This window comes from Aethalodelphis obliquidens, unplaced genomic scaffold, assembly GCF_003676395.1.
Source record: "Aethalodelphis obliquidens isolate GAN/ISIS:26980383/991018 unplaced genomic scaffold, ASM367639v1 scaffold43, whole genome shotgun sequence".
Classification (NCBI taxonomy): Eukaryota; Metazoa; Chordata; class Mammalia; order Artiodactyla; family Delphinidae; genus Aethalodelphis; species Aethalodelphis obliquidens.
The window spans coordinates 14272744-14295019 of NW_020837987.1; the positions used below are offsets into that span (position 1 = coordinate 14272744).

Genomic DNA, 22276 nt, shown 5'->3' on the forward strand with positions numbered 1-22276 from the left:
CCAAGGTCACGGTAGAGGCAAGGTTGGTTCCTTCCAGGGCCTGTGAGGGTGACTCTTTTCCAGGCTTCTCTCCTAGCTTCTGGTGGCTGTCTAGCAACTTTTGGTGTTCCTTGATTGTAGAAACATCACCCCAGTCTCTGCCTTTAGGTCCACGTGGCGTTCTCCCTGTGCGTCTGTGTCCAAACTTGCCCTTTTATTATAAGGACACCAGTCATATTGGATTAAGGCCCATTCTCATTACCTCACTTTTTAAAAAAATTTTATTTATTTAATTATTTATTTTTGGCTGCGTTGGGCCTTCATTGCTGCACGCGAGCTTTCTCTAGTTGCGGCAAGCAGGGGCTACCCTTCGTTGCAGTTTGCGGGCTTCTCCTTGCAATGGCTTCTCTTGCTGTGGAGCACAGGCTCTAGACGCGCGGGCTTCAGGAGTTGTGGCACGCAGGCTCAGGAGTTGTGGCTCGCGACTCTAGAGCACAGGCTCAGTAGTTGTGGTGCACCAGCTTAGCTGCTCCACGGCATGTGGGATCTTCCCAGACCAGGGATCGAACCCGTGTCCCCTGCATTGGCAGGCAGATTCTTAACCACTGCACCACCAGGGAAGTCCCTACCTGATTTTAACTTGATTACCTTGGTAAAGACTGTCTTCCCAATCAGTCACATTCTGAGATACGGGGGTAGGGGCTAGGACACCAAAATATATTTTTGGGGGGACACAATTCAATTTATAACATGGAGTAACACTTTTCAGGGGAGACGTTTGATGAGTTTCACAGATTTACCCCAGAGGGCTTATGCAAATAAAGTTCTTTTCAATTTTCTTCTATTTTTCCTAAGATCTATTTGGAATTTATTTTACAGTAATATATCAGAAAAGGATCTAAATTTTATATATTTTAAGCAATAACTCTGTGGTTTAATAAAAAGTATTTGGTCTTTGTCATTAATGCCTGGTGTAGGAGAGGGAAAAAAACACACCTTTTTTTCCTCTACCCTCCTATGTTCAGTGTATGGGGCAAATTAGACTGATAAAGACAGCGTAACAGGGAAAAAGTTTTATTATTAAGTATGCATATGGAGGCCTTCATAGAAAAGTGAAGACCTAAAGAAGTGGATAGGCCTGAGAGCTTATATACCTTTTTAACAAAGAACAATAAATTGTGGAGATGCAATGTGACAAAAAAGTTTTAGGCTAGGGGTGATAAGTTGTGGGAAAGTGACTAGGATATATGTATGGGCAAAACTAATGGAAGATAAGACCCATCTTGTTGTCAACTTTCCATCTTCTTCACGGTCATAAAACTGCCCTGGGGGGACTTCCCTGGTGGTGCAGTGGTTAAAAATCCATCTGCCAATGCAGGGGACACGGGTTCGAGCCCTGGTCCGGGAAGATCCCACATGCCGTGGAGCGACTAAGCCCGAGTGCCACAACTACTGGGCCTGTGCTCTAGAGCCCACGAGCCACAACTACTGAAGCCTGCGTGCCCAGAGCCCGTGCTCCCCAACAAGGGAAGCCACCACAAGGAGAAGCCCGCAAACCACAATGAAGAGTAGCCCCTGCTTGCTGCAACTAGAGAAAGCCCGCACACAGCAACGAAGACCCAACGCAGCCAAGAAATTAATTAATCAACTTTTAAAAACTGCCCTGGGAGAGGGGATTTATGAAAGTCTTCATTTCTCAGAAATTTCTGCTTTTAGTCAGATAAGAGTAGCTCTGAGAAGGCTTCTTTCTGCATCTGTTGATTCTCATTTGCCTCCAGTTCAAAATAATCCTTACGCCAGAGTGGTGTATTTTGCCCCTTCATTGCCACAGAGGTCCTAAAAATTCCTAAAAGACAATATTCCTTGGAATGGCTCAGTGATAAAAAGTGTTTTTGGTATGCTGGTGAGATGGCTCTGGGCTGAGGGGCCTCTAGGTAGCTTCAGGAGAGGGCCTGGTCTCCAAAAAGACCAAGCAGTGATTAGAGTGTTGGGACTGTCAGCCCCACCTTCTGGCCTCTTGGGGGTGGGAGAGGGACTGGAGATTGAGTTCAGTCACGAATGGTCAGTGATTGACTCAATGATGTCTAGGTAATGGAACCTTCATAAAACCCCTGAATTGTTGACCTTCTGAGTTGGTGAGCATATAGAGGTGCTGGGAGGGTGGCATGCCCAGAGAGGGCATGGAAGCTCTGCATCTCTTCCCCCATGCTTCGCCCTATCTATGCCTCTTTCCCCTTTGGCCCTTCCTGGGTTGTATTCTTTAGAATAAGCCAGTAACAGTAACTGAAGTGCTTTCCTGAATTTTGTGAGCTCTTCTAGCAAATTACTGAACCTGAGAGGCATGGATCATGGGAACTCCTGAATTTGTAGTTGGCTGGGCAGCACTGGGGGAAGACTGGGCACCCCATTTGCAGCCAGCACCTGAGGTCTTAACCTGCGGGGTCCGGGCTAACTCTGGAGGGTTAGTGTCAGAACTGAATTGAGTTGCTAGACACCTAGCTGGTGTTGGAGAATCAGAGAATTAGTTAGTGTGGAAAAACTATTTGATGTCAGGGGAGGAAAAAACTTTCACCCCCCCCCAATAATATTTTGAATAATTTCACTATTCTTGGTTGCTTTATAACAACATATTTGTCAGATATTATTTTATATGAAATTTTAATATTTATCTTTTTTTAATCTATTTTTTAAATAAATTTCTTTACTTATATTTTTTATTTTTGGCCGCACTGGGTCTTCATTGCTGCGCATGGGCTTTCTCTAGTTGCGGCGAGCGGAGGCTACTCTTTGCTGTGGTGCACAGGCTTCTCATTGCGGTGGCTTCTCTTGTTGCGGAACACAGGCTTTAGATGCACAGACTTCAGCAGTTGTGGCTCACGGGCTCTAGAGCGCAGCCTCAGTAGTTGCGGCGCACGGACTTAGTTGCTCTGCAGCATGAGGGATCTTCCTGACCAGGGCTTGAACCCATGTCCCCTGCCTTGGCAGACGGAGCCTTAACCACTGCGCCACCAGGGAAGTCCATTTTATCATCTTTTTAATCTTCCTTCAGAACCACATGATTAGTGATACCTTATATTTTAATATATTGGCTTTAGACCCATCTTATTACACTTCTGTAGAAAAAAAAAACTTTGCTTCTCTCATCTTATTTCTTCAGAAGACCTTTAGGATAATTGGATAAAATTCTTTAAAAAATAATCTCATTGGGATTTTGATTGAATTTGCATTAAAACCACAATGGAACTTGTATAGAATTAACATCAACACAACATTCAGACTAGCTATCCAGGAAAATAATTACTCTCAGGTATTCAAGCATGCTTTAAAAGATACATTTGGGCCTTAGGGGTACGGAATTGGATTACTCATAGCCACTAGTCCTTGGCAAACACTACAGTTATGTGGGCACAGTTATTAAGCTATTATCTCTTGGTTTCAAATTCACTCCCTTGTGAATCTGGGACCCTGGGACACTGCAAACCGCACTTCTTCTTTGCCAACTGGCTGTGTTCGACTCTGCCAATAGGGGGCACCAAAGGGACTGTAGAAGCCTGGAGGAAGCAGTGGGACTGGGCTCTTCCGGTTTGCTCTCTGCTTATTTCCTGTCAGTTTCTTGTTCTCATCAGCATCACCCAGCACAGCTTCTTTACCCCAGATGAGGCAGTTCCTTCCTGTAGCAGCTGCTAAATCTAGTTTGCAGTTTTTCCAAATCTTGCACACCCTCACAGATGCCAGCACCATTTCAGGGTGCTTCCAAGGAAGGTCCTAGTCCCTGGTGGTCCTCTGAGGTCAGATACACCTGCACCATCTGAACAATCCCCTCCTCCTCATGGTCTGAGTTTCATCTTCACTGAGCCTCTCATCCAAGTGTTTAGTTTTCATAATTCTAACCTATATCCTTTGTTTTTCCTGCACCGGGGTATTAGCTGCTTCCCATAGTTATTACGACCATGATAGCATAGGGCTCTCTTTCTGCCTTTTCAGTTACCTGGTTACCAACACTTCATACCTAAGTAACATTTCTTTATATGAAATCATCTCTGTGAAAATAACTGGTGTGATTTCTGTCTCCTGAATATATCTTTTTTTATTTTATTTTATTTTATTTATTTATTTATGGCTGCGTTGGGTCTTCGTCGTGGTGCACGGACTTCTCATTGCTGTGGCTTCTCTTGTTGCAGAGCAAGGGCTCTAGGCGCACAGGCTCAGTAGTTATGGCACACGGGCTTAGTTGCTCCGCGTCATGTGGGATCTTCCCGGACCAGGAATCGAACCCGTGTCTTCTGCATTGGCAGGCGGATTCTTAACCACTGAGCCACCAGGGAAGCCCTCCTGAATATATCTTGGCTGACATCAATATTGGCAAGAAGCAGATTGTCAGAAGATGGGGTTTGGAGGTGGTTTAGTTGTTTTTTAGGATTTGAACGTAGTGATGAGCTCTTTGCCAAAAAATGGAATGCTAGTAATCCGTACTCTGCAGTGGCATCATGGTAAATCATATATTAGCATCCACGTTGACTGTGATGAGGTTCCAACTGAAATAAGTGACTTGGGGGATCAAGTACTACTGCAATTAACCTTTAGGGCGCTAAAAATGGCCACAAGGATAGTGATATTCAGTTGAGTCTTTTACCATGTTTACCTTTTTTTAATTTTAATTTTTAACATTTTCTATGTTTTGGCTGCGCCGTGTGGCTTGCAGAACCTTAGTTCCATGACCAGGGATCTAACCTGTGCCCCCTGCAGTGGAAGCATGGAGTCTTAACCACTGGACTGCCAGGGAAGTCCCTCAGTTGAGTCTTGACTGCTGTGGTTCTTGGTGCAAAGAGTGACCTCAGGAAACAGATCCCCAAAATGGGATTCTGGGATTAGGTGTTCATCTGCTTGAACTTCAATGAAATGATATCTATGTAGGGGGAAAATGGGATTACAGTTATCCCTAGAATACATTGTCTCTAGGAGGAATATAAAATGTTGTAATTCTGGTTCTTTTACCCATTAACTATGTATCCTTGTGTAAATAATTTATCCTCTCTGGACCTAGTTCCTCCTCTGTAGCTTCCTCAGTTCAGGCTGCTATAACAAAATTCCAGAGACTGGGTAGTTTAAACAATTTATTTCTTACAGTTCGGGAGGCTGGGAAATCCCAGGGCAAAGTGCTGGCAGATTTAGTGCCTGGTGAAAAGCTTGCTTCCTTGTTTGCAGATGGCTGCCTTCTTGCTGTATTCTCACGTGGTAGGGAGAGAGACTGTCTTCTTAAAAAGGCACTAATCCCATCATGAGGCTCCACCCTCATGACGTCATCTGATTACCTCCCAACGGCCCCATCTCTAAATACCACCCCATTGGGGATTAGGGCTTGAACATATGAATTTTGAGGGACACAGAGTCCATAGCACTATATAAAATGAGAATAATTATTCATCCTCTGAGAGATTTTAGATCCCCCAGTTCCCACTGTCTTGTTGGTACAAACAGAACCACATTAATAAATCTCATACCTGCTATCTTCAAATCTATAAATCAATCAGAGAGAAGTAACATCTTTATAATGACATCTTATAAACCATGAATATGGTATAATTCCCCATTTGTTAAGGTCTTTAACTTCTCGCAATAATATTTTAAAGTTTGATGTAGGGATCATAACTTATCTTTTGTTGGATTCCTAGACATTTTTTAGTTTTATGCTACTTAGAAATAGCACCATTGAAAGTTTTTCATTTTCTAAACTTTCATCACTGGCATACAGAGATAATTTTTTTATGTCACCTTTTATTCAGCTTCCTTGCTAAACTCACTGATTTTTAGTAATTTATAGATTCCGTTGGATTCTCTTTGATTATATGTACCGTTATGCCATCTCAGAATAATGATAGTTTTCTTCCTTTCCTATCCTATAGTCTCTCTTTTCTTACCTTATTGCAATGGTATTAGAAGAATAGGGGTTACCTTTGGGGTAGAAGGAAAGGGTAATGATTGAGGTTCAGGGAATGCTGGTCAGGTGTAGTTTCTAAATCTCGGTGGTGGTTACACAAACATGTCCACTTCATGAATTCATTGAGCTGTTCACTTTTTTTTTTTTTTTTTGGTGGTATGCGGGCCTCTCACTGTTGTGGCCTCTCCCGTTGCGGAGCACAGGCTCCAGACGTGCAGGCTCAGTGACCATGGCTCACAGGCCTAGCCGCTCCGTGGCATGTGGGATCTTCCCGGACCAGGGCACGAACCCGTGTCCCCTGCATCGGCAGGCGAACTCTCAACCACTGCGCCACCAGGGAAGCCCTGTTCACTTTTTTTAAAACGACTGGCTTTTTAAAAAAATTTATTTATTTTTGGCTGCATTGGGTCTTTGTTGCTGCGCACAGGCTTCTCATTGCGGTGGCTTCTCTTGTTGCAGAGCGCAGGCTCTAGGCCCGCGGGCTTCAGTAGTTGTGGCACACAGGCTCAGTAGTTGTGGCTTGGGGGCTCTAGAGCACAGGCTCAGTAGTTGTGGCGCACGGGCTTAGTTGCTCCGCGGCATGTGGAATCTTCCCAGACTAGGGCTTGAACCCGTGTTCCCTCCATTGGCAGGCAGATTCTTTTTTTTTTTTTTTTTTTTTTGCGGTACACGGGCCTCTCACTGTTGTGGCCTCTCCCGTTGCGGAGCACAGGCTCCGGACGCGCAGGCTCAACGGCCATGGCTCACAGGCCTAGCCGCTCTGCGGCATGTGTGATCTTCCTGGACCGGGGCACGAACCTGTGTCCTCTGCATTGTCAGGCGGACTCTCAACCACTGCGCCACCAGGGAAGCCCTAAGCTGTTCACTTTTAACTTGTGAACTTTTCTGTTTATATTTCAACTGTACATTTAAAAATAGTATTAGTGTGGTGGTTTAAAATATATACACAAATTGACATTCTCTTAAAAATATGTCTGCAAATTCTTTGACACACCCTGTGAGTATGATCTGGACTTAGTGACTCAGTTCTAGTGAATATAAAAAGAGAAAATGATGGTATGCAACTTCGAAGACTAGGTCATTAAAGGCATCTTAGCTTCCTGCTTGTTCTTAGACTGTTTGCCCTGGGGGAAGTTAGCTGCCAAGAGAAACTGAGGCCTCCAACCAAAAGCCATGTGAATACGCCATCTTGGAAGTATAACATCCAGCCCCAGGCAAGCCTTCAGGTGACAGCAGCCCCAGCTGATATCCTGACCGAAAACTCTTGAGGACCCTGAGCCTGTACCATCCAGCTATGCCACTCCCAGATTCCTGACCCTCAGAAATGTAAGATAATATGTTATAAGCAGCTAAGTTTTTTGGAGGGGAGGGTAGTTTTTTTACACAGTGGTAGACAATATCATTATCTAGTAAAAGTCATCCTAAAAAATGTTGGCTTGACAGGCTCAAACTGCACCACAGAACCTTATTTCTACCCCCTGCCTCCTTTTCAAAGAACCGTACTGGACTTCCCTGGTGGTCCAGTGGTTAAGACTCTGAGCTCCCAATGCAGGGGGCCTGGGTTCGATCCCTGGTCAGGGAACTAGATCCCGCATGCCGCAACGAAGATCCCGCATGCCGCAACTAAAAGATCCTGTAAGCAGCAACTAAGACCCGGTGCAGCCAAATAAAAAAAGCAAATAAATAAATAAATAATAAAAGACAACAAAAACCCAAGAAACTAAAGAACTGTACCGCCATCGACACCCTGTTGGCTGAGGACCAAGTCATAGTGAGCACAGAGGCTGGTGCATGGCGCGTGTGCAATTTTACTGGCCCTCTTCTGGTGCCGAAAAGGAGATGGAATTCATGCCAGCATGAGGGGCCATTTATTGCTCAGGGGTTGGGCCCCCACGTTTTGGGGGAGTTCCCCCATCATTTCCTCCCCCCATTGTCCCCATGGACCCCTCGAGTGGCAGGTTGCTGAGTTGATCGTGGAGAGAGCACATCTTCAAGTGTAGATAGTCCAGAGCGGCCACCTTCTCCCTGTAACGAGAGAGTGGGCAGTTAGTACTCGGGAGGCCCGATGCCTCGGGGCTGGTGTGAAAGCCGGGGGTGACTCAAGCCCTTTCCCCAAGACCTCACCCTCCTCCCATGCCCTCAGCCTCCTTCCTCACTCTGGCTTCATCTTGTCCGTCAGCAGCAGGTTCTTGGCCCGCAAGGCTTCGTCTTGGGCCAGCCGAAGGGTGGAGCTCAGGGCCTCTGCCCTGACATGTTTGGCCAAGGCCTGGCGCTCCAGCTCCTGGGGAGAGGAGTGTAGGTGCTGTTAGGCTTGCTGGACTGGGCTGGGAGTGGAGGGGGATCTGGATCGTGGAGGGCAAAGGGCAGGGTCCCCTAGGGTCCGCATTCCTCCCCCAGAGTATCCCATCATGCCTTGAGCCTGAGGCTGACCCCAGCATCCCACAGTGCACTGGGCCTCCCAAGTCCCATTGTGCACTAGACTTGTGTCTGTCCCACTATCTGTCCCCTACTGCACTGGCCTTCTTTGTCCCTGTAAGCAGTAAATCAGCATCTATCACATTGTCCCCTAATGCCCATGAGCCATCATGCATTTGATGTCTGGGCCCCGGTATCCCATCACATGGGGATCATCTACATCCCATAATTCACATTATGGGATGTGACCCCCACATCTTATCAATTAGGCCAGCCTCTCAGTCACAGTAATAGTCCTCAGTGCTCTGGTTCCCTATATCCCACAATGTACCAGCCCCCATGTCCTATCATGTCTTAGTCCTCTAGATCTGCCACATGACTGTCCGTTACTGCCTCATTTTGTCTGTTTTACCCACTACAACTCATATCCCATCATACATTAGGCCAATATCCCATAATATACTAGATCTCTATGTTTCAGAATGTATACCAGCCTCAAGTTCCATCAGTTATTGGGCCTGAGTCTGTGTGCAATGCCTCACGAAGAGCTGTGGTTCCATTTCCCATAATGCATTAGCTTACTGTGACCTGCTATTCGCTGGGTCCCCTCTCTGATCTCAGTGATCCCATATAATGCATTGCCTCTCTTAAGTCTCATAGAAAATCAGGCTTATATTCCATGAAGCTATAGACTGGTGTTTGTCTCCTCTGTCCCACAGTGCACCAGATCCATGTCCCATCATGCTTTGGGCCCATATCCATCACCCAAGCTTCCATAATGATTGACCTATGACTCACTAAACACCAAACAGCTCCCCTCTCACCCCGTCCCGAAGTATTAGAGCCAAGTGTTCCCCCAACACCTCCTGCCCACAGCTCATCCTTCCCATCCTGCCACACACCAGAAGTGTCCTTGTGCCTGGGGCTCCCCCACCCCGCCCTGACCAAAAAGTGGGGCATAGTGGCCCATGGTCCTTGGTACCAGAATCTTCTTGTGTAGCCTCTGGCAGCTGGGGCAGGCAGGAACCAGGCCCTTCTGCTTCACCTCGTCCACTAGCGGGGTCAGTGCTCGCTCCAGCAGCTGCTGCAAGAACTCCGTGGACAACTGCTGTCCCTGGCTGGGGGAGGGGTAGTCACCAGGTGAAAGAGGCCTCGGACCAACTCCATTCCCAGGATACACCATGCCCATCTCCCCAGCCTCCACCCAGGTCCCGTTTCCACTATGCACCCAGGCAACCTTCCCACCATGCACTGGGCCCAAACTACAGTTCATCTGGTATGCTCTGGTTTCCACAGCGTGGGGAGATCTCACAGTGCCTGGGGATTTCCACCACACGGTCCTCGGTTCATCAAAAACTCACATTTCCCACAATGCACTAGTTAAAACCGATCCCATGTTGTATTGGAAATGCTCTGCACCCTTCCTAACACAGATCAAGCATGGTATCTGTCGACTTCCAACACCCCAAGGTCTCATTTCCCTACGATGCACTGAGAAAACCTGCCTCCCACCCAGTACCACTGCCCAGCCTTCCCACAATGCACTGGAAATCCAAGATGCTTGAAACATATCAAGTCTTTCTTGCGTTCCACAAGACACTGACTTCACCTTGTGGGGAGGGAAGAAATGTGACTCCCATAATGCCGCGAGACTGGCCCATCCTACAATACATGGGGATCCCCTGTCTCCCACAATGAATTTCCCTCTCCACTCTTGCTAAAGTCTCATCTCCTTCAATGCTTGGTCCTCAATACGATGCAGAATGCACCTGGAGCCAGGCGCTGCCCCCTTACCTGGCACAGCGGGCACAGGAGCCTTGGGGGGCCCGATCCAGGTTCATAGAGAGGTCAGACCCTCTATGAGAGCTCTGAAAGTGCCGCCCAAGCTCCTCCAGAATCGGTTTCACTGGGCTCAGCGCCTCCAGTTCGCTCCTCAGTGAAGCCACAGACACTGCTGACCGCTCCACCCTGTGGTGTGAGAGTAAACAGTACAGTGAGGTCGCCTCTCCAACAGTATACAGGCATCCTCCGATTTTTGAAAGTTCGCTTTACCCCACTTCATTTTTACAAAAGGCCTACATTAGTACCTGTTTTCACTAACCAAAAGAAGTCCGAAGAGGATTTGCCCTTTTATGCAAAAAAGCGCAAAGCATTTGTTTTGTAGCAAGCTGTTACAGAAGCAGGACACGCTCCAAGCAGCGAGAGTGGCGCCACCAAGCCCCTTCTCCGAGAACTACACTCAGTATCTCAGCACCAAGCCACCATAGCTTTGAACTGTGTTGTCTATGGCCACCTGTGCTTTATCTCAATTTATTTTGTGCATCTGTTAGCAAGATGTATTCTAAGGTAATTGCTTCTTCGCTTTATGCTATTTTGGCTTACCGAAGGTTTCACAGGAACTGCTCTACTTTTGGATGGCAGGGAAACCTGTAGTCCCAGCAAGGCTCCACCCAAAATTAGCCCAGCACCTCTGTCTCCACCCAGTTTTCAATACCCCGCTCTGCCTTGCCCCCTCTGCTCTGATTGGTACCTCCTTTTGCATTTTATTGTCGGGAATGTACCTCCCTGTTCTCTAATTGGTTTCCCCTGTTCCTGCTTGGCTCCGCCCCTTGTCCTTGTAAGGTGTGGAACTCACCTCTTCTCTAAGTGGCTCCGCCCCTCAGTGCTTCTTAGGTATAACACGCCCCTCCCTACTCTCTAACTGGGGTTTCCACCTGTCAGTATATGCGCTCCACCCGATTGGCTCTAGCTGATTGGCCCACCCCTTTCCCTCAAGGCTCCGCCCTCCCACCTCCCCGCCCCGTGCGCTAGTCTGGGTCCTTACATGGTGCACAGCTCTTCCGTCCGGCCCCGCAGCTCTTGCACGCCCCGCGCGGCCTGAGCCTGCTCGCGCTGCGCTCGCTCCCACTGGCCCAGGAAGCTGTCGAGCCTGCCGCCTAGGCCGCCGAGCAGCCGTAGGGCCTCCTGCACGGCCCCCTCCTCCTGATGCCACCGGGCTGTCAGTGAGGACACCTCCCTCCTGTAAGGGTAGAGGTAAGGAACGCGTCAGGGCTAGGTTTGGATACGCCCCCGTCCGCCGCGCCCCGCCAAGACCACGCCCGTGGCTCCGGACCCACCCTGTCCCCGAATTCTCCTGTCCTGTTCATTTATTGGGATCCTCTCATGTCTTCCACAACCCTGCCTCTATCCCCTTATCAGGTATCCTGGCCTTCTCTCGGCCTGCCTCCCAGCCCCACATCAGCTCCTCCAGACACTGCCTCCTCAAGATACCGCTCGCGCCAACCCTGTCCCCCGGAGTTGGAGCCTCCAAAGACCTGCCACGTCCCAAAACCCGCCCACCTCATTTTCACCAGACGCGGACCCCCCTGCCACCGTGGGCCCTATGTTCAAAACTCGGTTCTTCGAAGTCCTGCCCTTCCGGGTCACCGCCCCCAGAACGCTCCTCTTCGAGGCTCCACCCCCTGGGCCCATCCCAGGATCCCACTCACCTCAGCTCCTCAAGGTAGGCAGAGACCTTCTGCAACTCCTGCTCGCTCACGATGGGGCCCTCCCCTGCCCGGGGCCCCATTCCCCAGCCGCCTGGGGCCAGGCCTCGCCGTCGTGGGGATCCGTCGGGGCTCCCTGGCGGGCTGGAGCAGCCTGGGGGCTGGGTGGCGAGGCCCAGGCCGTGGCGGGAGAGGCCAGCCTCCAGCTTCTGCTCCAGCCCCTGCAGCTCAACCTCCTGCCTCCTGGGCATCTCATCCTGCATCTGGAGGTAGCGCAGCTTCTCCTGGGCGGGGAAAGAGGGCAGGGTTACTGCCTCCGGCCCCTTGCCTCCCACCACTACCACCGCCTCCACCACCAAATCCGCCCAGTGAATTCCTGAGGCTGGAAAGTGAATGGATGTGGACACGGGATATCGGGAAGTCCCACCTGAAGTCTTGATGGACTCCCGCTTGCTGTTACTAGGGAGGGATGCCCCATTCGAAGCCCAGCTGGAGTCCAACTCACCTTGGACTGAATGCCTGCCTCTTTGTCTCCATCTATCCCTCCACCCTCACTCTAATCCTCGAAGGCATCCAATTCCAGTCCCTCCTGTTTAGGAAGAACAGCTGAAGCTTTTCCAACATTTTGGTGGGAAATGAGTGGGTATGTGGGCAGGACAGGCATTCCCACTCCAAGTCCGATACGAATCCCTCTCTCCGGGACTTGAATATGACTGTGCATGGAAAAGTATGACCATGAACATGAAGGGGCAGTGTGGTGGTGGTGGTGGCAGGGCGAGAAGTCCCACCTGAAGTCTACCTCAAGTACCTCGGTTACTTGAGTACCTTCCTCAAACCCTTAGACACCTCCCCCTTACCTCCAGCAGGGCAGAGTTCTGCTTCAGGACGTTGGTTTTTATTTCAGCATCTTCCACCGACCGGGTCACCTTCCGGCAGTTCTCCTGGGTCAGGACACCAGGGCAGGGCCCCTGCCTTCGCATTCCAGTTCCGCCTCCCAACCCTTACCCTCGCTATTTTCCATATAGCCTCCACCCCCCGCGTTTAAGGCACGCCCCCTCCTTCCGCAAGGTCTGCCTTCTGCTTATTGGTCTGCCCTTTCCCGGCTTGGTTCTCTTGGCTAAAGAAATGGTTCTTCCTCGGACCTCTGCCATACTCCTTTTCCACTTCACCCCACCTCTCTCCTGTCCACCACTCCATTCCTCCCCTCTTCCTCTCCCCCTCTTCCTACTTACGCTTCCTACTCCCGCCCCGTTCCTGCCCCACAGCGGCTTACCTTGAGTCGACTACAGTACCCTTCTAGTTCTTCCGCCTCTTGCCGCCTCCTCTCTAGGTTCTGACTCAGCACAGAACACTCACTCTGGAGCATGGAAGGGAGGAGAGGTTAGCCAGGGCCTCAAGGAGACACCCCGTGGGGAGGAGAGGTGGGAAGCTTCCTTTCCCTTCTGAGCCTCATTCTCCCCAACTGGGCTATGGGTGCATTGAGTTGGAGGATAGCTCTAAGAGGGCAACGTGACCCTGGAGGAAGAGGAGATGTTGCGGGAGGGGGCGGGTGGTCCTCACGACCTGCAGCGTGTGCACGTGCTGGTTAACCCGGGTGGTCTTTTCCTTCAAGCTGGTGATGGAATCTTTGGCGTGGACCAATCCACTGTTAACCCAGCTCTGGGGAAGAATGGGAGACAGGTGGATCAGTGGGTGCGTGGGAGCAAACCCCAACCACAAGAGAAAGTCTAGAACTAGCTTTACACCTGGATTCTGCCCTGGAATAGCTGTGGAATTTGGGGTCAGGGCTGCGCCTCTTTGATTCTTGGTATAAAACCGGGGGGCAGCCTCGTTTTCTGCTTAGCGGATGGCAAGAAAAAGAAGTAGGATCCAGGAGGGAGTCGGGGGTGGGAAGCTCAGACAGGGGGGAGAAGGAGGTTGGTCTTAACCTGAGATAAATGCCTTTGGGGTCCACATGCATAAATAAGATAAACTGTTAAAACACATGCCTGTCTTTCCCTCCAGGCAGTGGAGAATTCCAAAGATAACCCACATTCCAGATATAAGCACTCACGATGCACCAGGCCAAGCCCTTACCCACATTTTCCTTTTTATTCCTCACAACCACACCTTTTGAGGTTATTTGCCCCATTTTGCAAGCGAGGCCAATGAGGCCCAGAGAGGGGATGTCCCTTGTACTCCCGGGTACACGAGACAGGAGGTGGCCTTGTCAGAATTTACGCTCAGAGCCTTTGTTTCAAACCATGACGCCATATGGCCTCTGTTCATTGCTACCTTATGTCACCATAAAATGCTTTGTGACTCCTGTCAAACAAACTGGCTCAGGAGGGATGAATATCTATCATGGATCTCCACTCTCCCATTTCCACATTTATAGAAGAGTTAGCCTGGTACCTCACTGCTCAGCCAAAGACGACAATTCCCAGCTGCCCTTACAGCCAGGTGTGGCCATGTGGAATATGAGTGGAAATAATGCAGGCAATTTCCAAGTCATGCCTTTAATAAAGAAAAGTAGCACACCTCCCTTTCTCTCTCCCTACCATGTTGATAGCTAAAGCCAGAGCAGCCATCTTGGACCATGAGATGGAGGACACAATATAAAAGAAGACTGGGGCTTCCCTGGTGGCGCAGTGGTTGAGAGTCCGCCTGCCGATGTAGGGGACGCGGGTTCGTGCCCCGGTCCGGGAGGATCCCACATGCCGCGGAGCGGCTGGGCCCGTGAGCCATGGCCGCTGGGCCTGCGCGTCCGGAGCCTGTGCTCCGCAACGGGAGAGGCCACAGCAGTGAGAGGCCCGCGTACCGCAAAAAAAAACAAACTGAATCCTCCACCCTGTGAAGCCGCCATACTTAATTCCAACCACTCATGAATACTTTTATACATGTAACCAAGAGCACATTTTCCATCTTGTTGAAACTATGCTACTTTGTACCTTTTTGTTACAGCAGCCAAACTTGTGGCTTAATAGCTGAGCCCCCAGAACACTGGAGCCTCTAACCTACTTCATTTGAAGAGACCTGCTATACTTGAGACATTTATGTGAGCAATAAACCATCCTGCTTCCACCAGCTATTTTGGTTTCTTTCACAGCTGTTGAACTAATACACAAAGAGAAAAGAGAGAGCAAGCTTTCTCCATTGTAAAATGGGAACAACTTCACATTTCTTGCATAACTGCTCTGGAGAACAAGTGTGATAAGCAATATTGTATTAAGGTGACATCAGCAAAATGGTGGAGTCGGGAACCCCCAAATTCCACCCCTCCAAACTGGCCAAATCTATGAGTCAAGTCATTGAGGGGATTATAACAATCATAAATATATATGCACCTAATAGAGCTTCAAAACACATGAATCAAAAACTGTTAGAATTGGGGATTCCCTGGCAGTCCAGTGTCTAGGACTCTGTGCTTTCACTGCTGAGGGCCCAGTTTCAATCCCTGCTCAGGGAACTAAGATCTGCAAGCCCCACAGTGTGGCCAAAAAGAAAAAAAAGACACTGACAGAATTGAAGGGAGAAATTGACAATTTAACAGTAATGGTTGGAGACTACAATACCTCACTTTCAAGAATGGATTGAACAACTAGATCAACAAGGAGATAGAAGACTTGGACAACACTATAAACCAACCAGACCTAACAGGCACCTACAGAACATTCCACCCAACAAAAGAATACACATTCTTCTCAAGTGAAATTAAACGTTGTTCATATGGTCGAGGACAGACCATATATTAAGTGACAAAACAAGTCTCAATAAATTTAAAAGGATTTGAAAAAAAAGTATGTTTTCTGACCTCAATGACCTCAGTAGAATGAAATCAGGAATCAATAGCAGAAAGAAATTTGAGAAACTCACAAATATATGGAAATTAAACAACACACTCATAAACAGCCAATGGGTAGAAGAAGAAATCACAAGAGAAATTATACTTAGGAATGAGGGAAAATGAAAACACAACATACCAAAACTTGTGGGATGCAGCAGAGGCAATACTTTGAGGGAAATTTAGAGCTGTAAACACCTACATCAAAAAAGAACTTAAGGGCTTCCCTGGTGGTGCAGTGGTTGAGAGTCCGCCTGCCGATGCAGGGGACACGGGTTCGTGCCCTGGTCCGGGAGGATCCCACATGCCGCGGAGCAGCTGGGCCCGTGAGCCATGGCTGCTGAGCCTATGCGTCCGGAGCCTGTGCTCCGCAATGGGAGAGGCCACAGCAGTGAGAGGCCCGCGTACGGCAAAAAAAAAAAAAAAAAAAAAGAACTTAAGGTCAGTAACCTAATCTTCCACCTTAAGAAACTAGAAAAAGAAGAGACAACTTAACCCAAAGCTAGCAGAATGAAGGAAATAATAAAGATTAGAGTGGAAAAAAATGAAATAGAGAATAGAAAAACAGTAGAGAAAAATCAACAAAACCAGAAGTTGGTTTTTTGAAAAGGTCAACAAAATTGACAAGTTTTAAGCTAGACTGACCATGAGAAAGAGGAAGAAGGCTCAAATTACTAAAATCAGGAAGGAAAGAGGACATTACTACCAATCTTACGGAAAGAGAAAAGATGACAAGGGAACACTATGAACAATTGTATGTCATCAAACTTGATAATCTAGATGAAATGGACAAATTCCTAGCAAAACACTAACTCAAGAAGAGCTCGGACATCTGGATAGACCTGTAATAAGTAAAGAGGTTGAGTTGGTAATTTTAAAACTTCCAACAAAAAAAGCCCAGATGGCTTCACTGGTGAATTCTACCAATCATTTGAAAAAGACTTGCTGCCAATTCATCTCAAACCCTTCACCAAAAAAAAACAAAAAACAAAAAACAAAAAACCAGAAAACAAACAAAACAGAAGAGGAGGGAACTAACTCATTCTATGAGGCCAATGTTACCCTGATACCAAAACCAAAGACATCACCAGGTAATAAAACTACAGATCCATATTCCTTCTGAAAGCAGCCACAAAATTTTCAACAGAATACTAGCAAACCAAGTCCAGCAGCATATAAAAAGGATTTTACACCATGCCAAGTAGGATTTATCCCAGGAATGCAAAATTGGTTCAACGTGAAAATTAACCCATGTAACATTCTGTATTAGTGAAATATAGGGGGAAAAAATACAATCATGTCAATAAATAGAGAAATAGCATTTGACAAAATCCAATGCCCTTTCATGATAAAAACACTCAACAAACTAGAAGCACAAGGGAACTTGCTCATCCTGGTGAAGGGCACCTACAAAAAAGAAAAAAAATTTAAAACCAATAAAACCCACACAAAACCATGGTGGTTTAAAATATGCCCACAAAGTTTTTGAGGCTCTTTTAAAATGTGCAGCCTTATTCCTGTCACTTGAGTGTCAGCTGGACTTAGTGACTCATACCTAGTAAATAGAATAAGGCAGAAGTGATGGTATGTGACTTAAGAAATGATTTCATAAGAGGAACCATGTCTTCCTTCTTGCTCACTCTTACTCTGGAGAATGATAGTTGCCATGTTCTAAGCAACTACCTATGGAGAGGCCCGTGTGGCAAGGAACTGAGGCCTCCAACCAAGAGCCATGTGAGTGCGCCATCTTGGAAGCCCAACCTCCAGCTCCAATCAAGCCTTCAGATGACTGCAGCCCCTGCCAAAATCTTGACTACAACCTCATGAGAGACCCTAAGCCAGAACCACCCAATTAAGCCACTCCAGGTCTGTTGTTTTAAGGTCGGGAATCATTTGTTTCACAGCAATAGCTGTGATATTTTTAAACTGAAGACCCAACGGTCTTGGATTTCCCATAGGTAGCTGCTCTGGGAAACTAGGGGAGCAGGTTCTGGAGTCAACTCAGTTCTTCCACTTACTAGCTGTGTGACCTCAGGGAGGGGACTTCACCTCTCTAAGCCTCTGTTTCCCTACCTGTAAAATGGGGAGGGACTAACAACTACCTTCACAGGGCTGCTGTTGGGAGGAACACAGGCTAACCCAGAAAGGCCCTTGGTCAATACTTGGGAAAAGAGAAAATACAGCTGGGGTCCCTGGAGGTGAGTTTTAGCTTCACTGCTAGCCTTGGCTAAGAAAGCGAATGGCATGGTGGTGGTGGGGAACCAAACCTGGGGATAAACCTCTCCTTGGCCATCCAGATGCCATGCAACTGGGCAATCCAATTCCCCACTCCGAGCCTGCCTCGGTTTCCCTTCTTGTCAAATGGGAATGAGGATACCTTGCTCAGATGGTGGTGAGGAAAGGTCAAGAAGATGATAGGATCCATAAGCCAAGTGCAGTGATTAGTGTCCGCATCGTTAAACATAAAGACAACACGACAGGACCTACCAGGAAAGGGCTTAGCACCAAGACCCTACAGCAGCCTCAGGGAAATCTGTAGACAGCAGGACAAGTTCCAAGCAGGACTCAAAAGACCTGCTCTGGCCATTTCCGCATGGAGGCACTGACCTTCCTCCAAAGCAATACTACCTCCTCAGTTGCATCCTTTGGCCTCATAAAGATGTCAGAGCTTAAGACAGGAGCCAGGGAATTCCCTGGTGGTCCCGTGGTTAGGACTCCATGCTCTCACTGCCAGGGGCCTGGGTTCAATTCCTGGTCGGGGAAATAAAATCCCACAAACTGCACAGCACGGCCAAAAAAAAAAAAAAAAAAAAGCCAGGAGCCAAAGCTGTTTGCTTCACCATTCTTCTGCTGACCCTCCATCCAGTCTGGGAATTATCACTCTCTCACCCAGGGTCTCCATCGCTCCCAGGTTCTCTTCCTTTCCTCTCTAGTTCTCTGTCCCACCTCTCTCTCTGGTGTCTGTTCCTTCCTTCTCTGGGTCTCTGGCCCCCTCTAGCTCTGGTTTTCTGTCTCTGTCCCCCTCCCCAGGTCCCCATCCTCCTCTCTCTGGGTCTCTGTCCTCCTTTCTCTCTGGGTTTCCGCCCCACCCCCCTCTCTGCCCATCTCCAGATTTCTCTCCCGATGTAGCTCAGATGCTGTGTGCCAGCCTATGTTCTTCCTGCCCACCTCCTCACGGTTCCTGCCCATACCCTAAGGTGTTGACTGACAGTGCTTTTTCCATTTTATGGAGAAGCCCCATAGAGGCTGATGCTCCCCTGCAGCCCCACAGTGAGCCGCAGCTGCATCAGACCTTGATCTTGGCCGCCCAGGGCTCTTTCTCAGCCATCACAATCCTCTGGAGGATGTGACTCAGAAATAGCTCCGGTGGGAGGCGGACCTCTGCAAGTGCTGCCTGAGCGATGCTGGAAGAGAAGGGGAGGAAAGTGTTCTGGCGGGAGGGGACGCCTCCCAGGCCATCCATCCCACCTGGACTCTCTCTCTCTGCCTGCTGGCTTCTCTCCACCTGGTCCTCTTACCCTGGACCCTCGCCCGGCCTGCCTGCCTCCAATCTCTCCCCTCCAAACGTCTCCCACCCGGGGCCAGAGGCATCTTCTAGGGAAAGAAAGCATCACACTCGCTAAGCTTCTGGTCCTGACCCTGCTTCTTACAAGCTCTCTAACCTTGCAGGGGATCACTCCACCTCTCTCTACCTCACTTATTTTTGTTTTCATCTTCCTTGCAGAACCTCTAAGAGAGGAAAACGAGAGCCCCCCCCCCGCCATAGGGATGTAGCACAGTGCCTGGAACATAGCAGATGCTCAGTAAATGGGTATGGAGCCCAAATGCCGAGTTGCTCCTGTCCCCTGCCCAGGAACCCTCAGTGGCTCCCCATTGTCCTCAAGAGAATGGAGAATGCCCACATTTCTCAGCCTCTGTGTCCTGTGCCCACCCCCCGCCAGCCTTACCTCTCCCACACACCACAATCTAGCCACAAGGACATGTTCCCCAGGCTCTTTTCAACTCCTGCCCTTTTGTGTATGCTGTTCCAGCTAGGTGGAATACCCTTCCCTGTATTCTGCCTTCCTTATCTTCAAGATCCAGCTTGTGTGCTGCCTTTTCTAGAAAGCCTTCCTTGACCATGGTCGTCTGGGCCAAGGCCTTCTTCAGGGCTCCCACGGTGACCTCTACTGCCCCCAGCAATGCAGGTGCTGACTCCTAAGCCCGGCTCCACTACTTAGAAGCCGTATGGCTTTGGGTATGCTAATTAACCTTCAAGGGGCTCAATATCTTCATCTGTGAAATGAGGATAAAAATAATGACTAACTATTCCGTGCATACAACTGACTATTGTGCTAAACATTTTACATGAACGAATTTCATTTCATTGTCATGACAACCTCATGAGATGGGTGCAATTCTCTCCAGAACTCTGTTTTGGGTGCTGCTATATTTCCTCTTCCTAGAGCAGTGCCTGGCACATTGTAGGTGTTTAAGAAGTATTTCTTGAAAGAACAAACACATGCATCTCCATTTTACAGATGAGGGCACTGAGGCTCCTGGAACACAGAAAGTGCTCAGTATATGCTAGTGAATCTTTTTTTTTTTTTTTTTTTTTGACCATGCTGTGTGGCATGCGGGATCTTAGTTCCCTGAGCTGGGATTGAAGCCATGCCCGCCGCAGTGAAAGCTTGGAATCCTAACCACTGGACCGCCAGGGAATTCCCACTAGTGAATCTTATTAGTATCATTCTGGCCGTGATTATTGTTAGTGTAATTCTCAGTGTCCATGTCAAGCCAAGTTCAGGGTCTGACCCAGGAGAAGCCTGGCAGGGGGTGAAGGTTGGTGGGGGAGTTAAAGGGCCAAGCTGTAGCATTCTATGCTCTAGTCAGGAATTCTCTAAATTCTCCTAGGTCTTCCTCACCTCGCAGTCTTGCCCCACAGTCGGAGGTGGTCCACTCAGAGAACTCCTGCTTATCCGTCAAAGCCCAGTTCCGACACTGCCTCCTCCAGAAGTTTTCCCTGATACCCCTAGCCTGGTTTGAGGGGCCCTTTTCTGGGATCCCCAGTGTTACCTCCATTATGGAATTTGTCACCCCAGTCTGTATCTGTCACTCCCACCAGACGGGGGGCTTCCCTGGGGCAGGGACCTGGCCCGATTCCTATCTGTGACTCCAGCTTCACCCAGGACATTTGGAAGTGACTGAATGAACAAAAGACCAACTCGCAGGCAGCCGGCAGCATTCACCCTGGATGGAGCAGATTTATGGCTGACTGTAGGGCCTCAAAGGGTGACACGAACCTTCTCATTCCAAATCAAGAAGACACCCCCCCAAACCCATCCTCAGTATTTGCCTACCACCAGGGGAGAACCCTCGTATTCCCCAGCCCGGCCGAGGGCCCGCTCACCAGTATTTCCGTGATGTCTGGGTCATCTGGAGCCCAGGGTGGGATGGGCACGGGCAATGCCATCAGGCTGCTGTCTTCCACGGTTGAGTCTGTCCCCGAGGAGTCGGTGAGCTCCATGGTGGCCAGGTTGAGCAGGGACACATTGGTGCAGGCTGAGGACCGTTTGAGGTTCAGGCAGCAGTGCATTGGCTCATAGGACATCCGAGGCTCCACCCTAGGGAGGAGAAACAGGCAGGAGGGTCAAGATGCCACCCCAGCAGGGTATGGCCCCTCCTACCTCCCTGTCTGCACATTCCCTACTCTCTCTGATTTCAACCTCGCCGCCTGCTTTCTTCTTTCTCCTCCATCCCTGCTGCCTGTTTTCCTCCCTTTCCACCAGCACCCACAGTGGGACTTGTGCTCTGTCAGAGGCAAGGGCTGGGTGCTGGGACCGCCCCCGACAGGGTGTGACAAACCCACCCGTGGAAGGACACAGCCTTCTTTTTCTTTGAGATCCCTTTGACTGGGCTGGTCACACCCCCAGGAGCCTCGGGGACCAGCTGGGAGCGACTCTCGACCCCCGTGGGGGGGTCCCCAGCCTCATGGATCTCTTTGGACTGCCAGATCGTCTTCACCACCACGCTCGCCATGGCCTGTGGAGGGCCCGGCTCCCAGGGGCTCCTTCCTCTGAGGCTCTCCACCTACACTGACCACTGACCCTCAAGGTCCCCTGTCCCCACAAGCCTGCCTCATAAAGGACCCAACCAAAGGGCCCCAGTAACGGGGGGGGGGCACAAGGGTGGGGAAACGTGACTTGGCACGTTCCCCCGGGGGGGCTCAGTGAACTCTTGTTCAGGATTCTAGTTCTACCCCGATCTGTCCCTCCCCTTCAGAAACACAGTGAAATTCCTTCTAGTCCAGAACTTAGAGTGGACGGACCCACTGGTTCTTGGGAGGGGTCCAAATTACCTTTCCCTGAAACTCACTGTGGGGTCACCCAGCCCCCCCATTCAGACTTACTTCATCATGTAATACATTGGATTTGTCACTTTCCCAGGATCTGCGGGACGATGAGGATTGAATACCAGCGCTGGAGGATCTTACATTCTACGGGGGGTTGGAAGGGGACAGGCAGGCAATAGAAACAAACCAAAAATACCAAATGTCCGAACGTGATAAAAAGGGAATCAAAAGTGGGTGATGGCCATGTGGACATTTGTCAAAGCTTGTCGATTTGCACACCTGGGATCTGAGCCTCTTATTGTGTG

General features: G+C 49.2%; 2 protein-coding genes across 4 annotated transcripts in view; one reads left to right on the forward strand and one right to left on the reverse strand.

Annotated features, from left to right (window-relative positions):
- Nucleotides 1-7766: 7766 nt before the first annotated feature.
- Nucleotides 7767-21658, reverse strand: TSKS (testis specific serine kinase substrate). The gene is made up of 11 exons (XM_027080271.1): nucleotides 21489-21658; nucleotides 21030-21243; nucleotides 13381-13476; nucleotides 13091-13174; nucleotides 12675-12758; nucleotides 11821-12101; nucleotides 11157-11351; nucleotides 10127-10300; nucleotides 9315-9450; nucleotides 8074-8198; nucleotides 7767-7942 (listed from the first exon to the last, which is right to left on the reverse strand). Exons 1-11 carry the CDS (start codon nucleotides 21656-21658, stop codon nucleotides 7786-7788), a joined length of 1716 nt encoding a protein of 571 aa, XP_026936072.1. The 3' UTR covers nucleotides 7767-7785.
- Nucleotides 11254-22276, forward strand: part of AP2A1 (adaptor related protein complex 2 subunit alpha 1) — a 54462-nt gene continuing 43439 nt past the window's right edge. The window contains exons 1-2 of one of the 3 annotated variants that reach the window (XM_027080266.1): nucleotides 11254-11365; nucleotides 11686-11834. In XM_027080266.1, coding sequence (XP_026936067.1) covers nucleotides 11715-11834 — 120 coding nt within the window. In that variant the 5' untranslated portion in view covers nucleotides 11254-11365; nucleotides 11686-11714. Of the gene's footprint in view, nucleotides 11366-11668; nucleotides 11835-22276 lie in introns of those variants that run through there. The other 2 variants (XM_027080268.1, XM_027080267.1) reach the window with 2 other exon arrangements.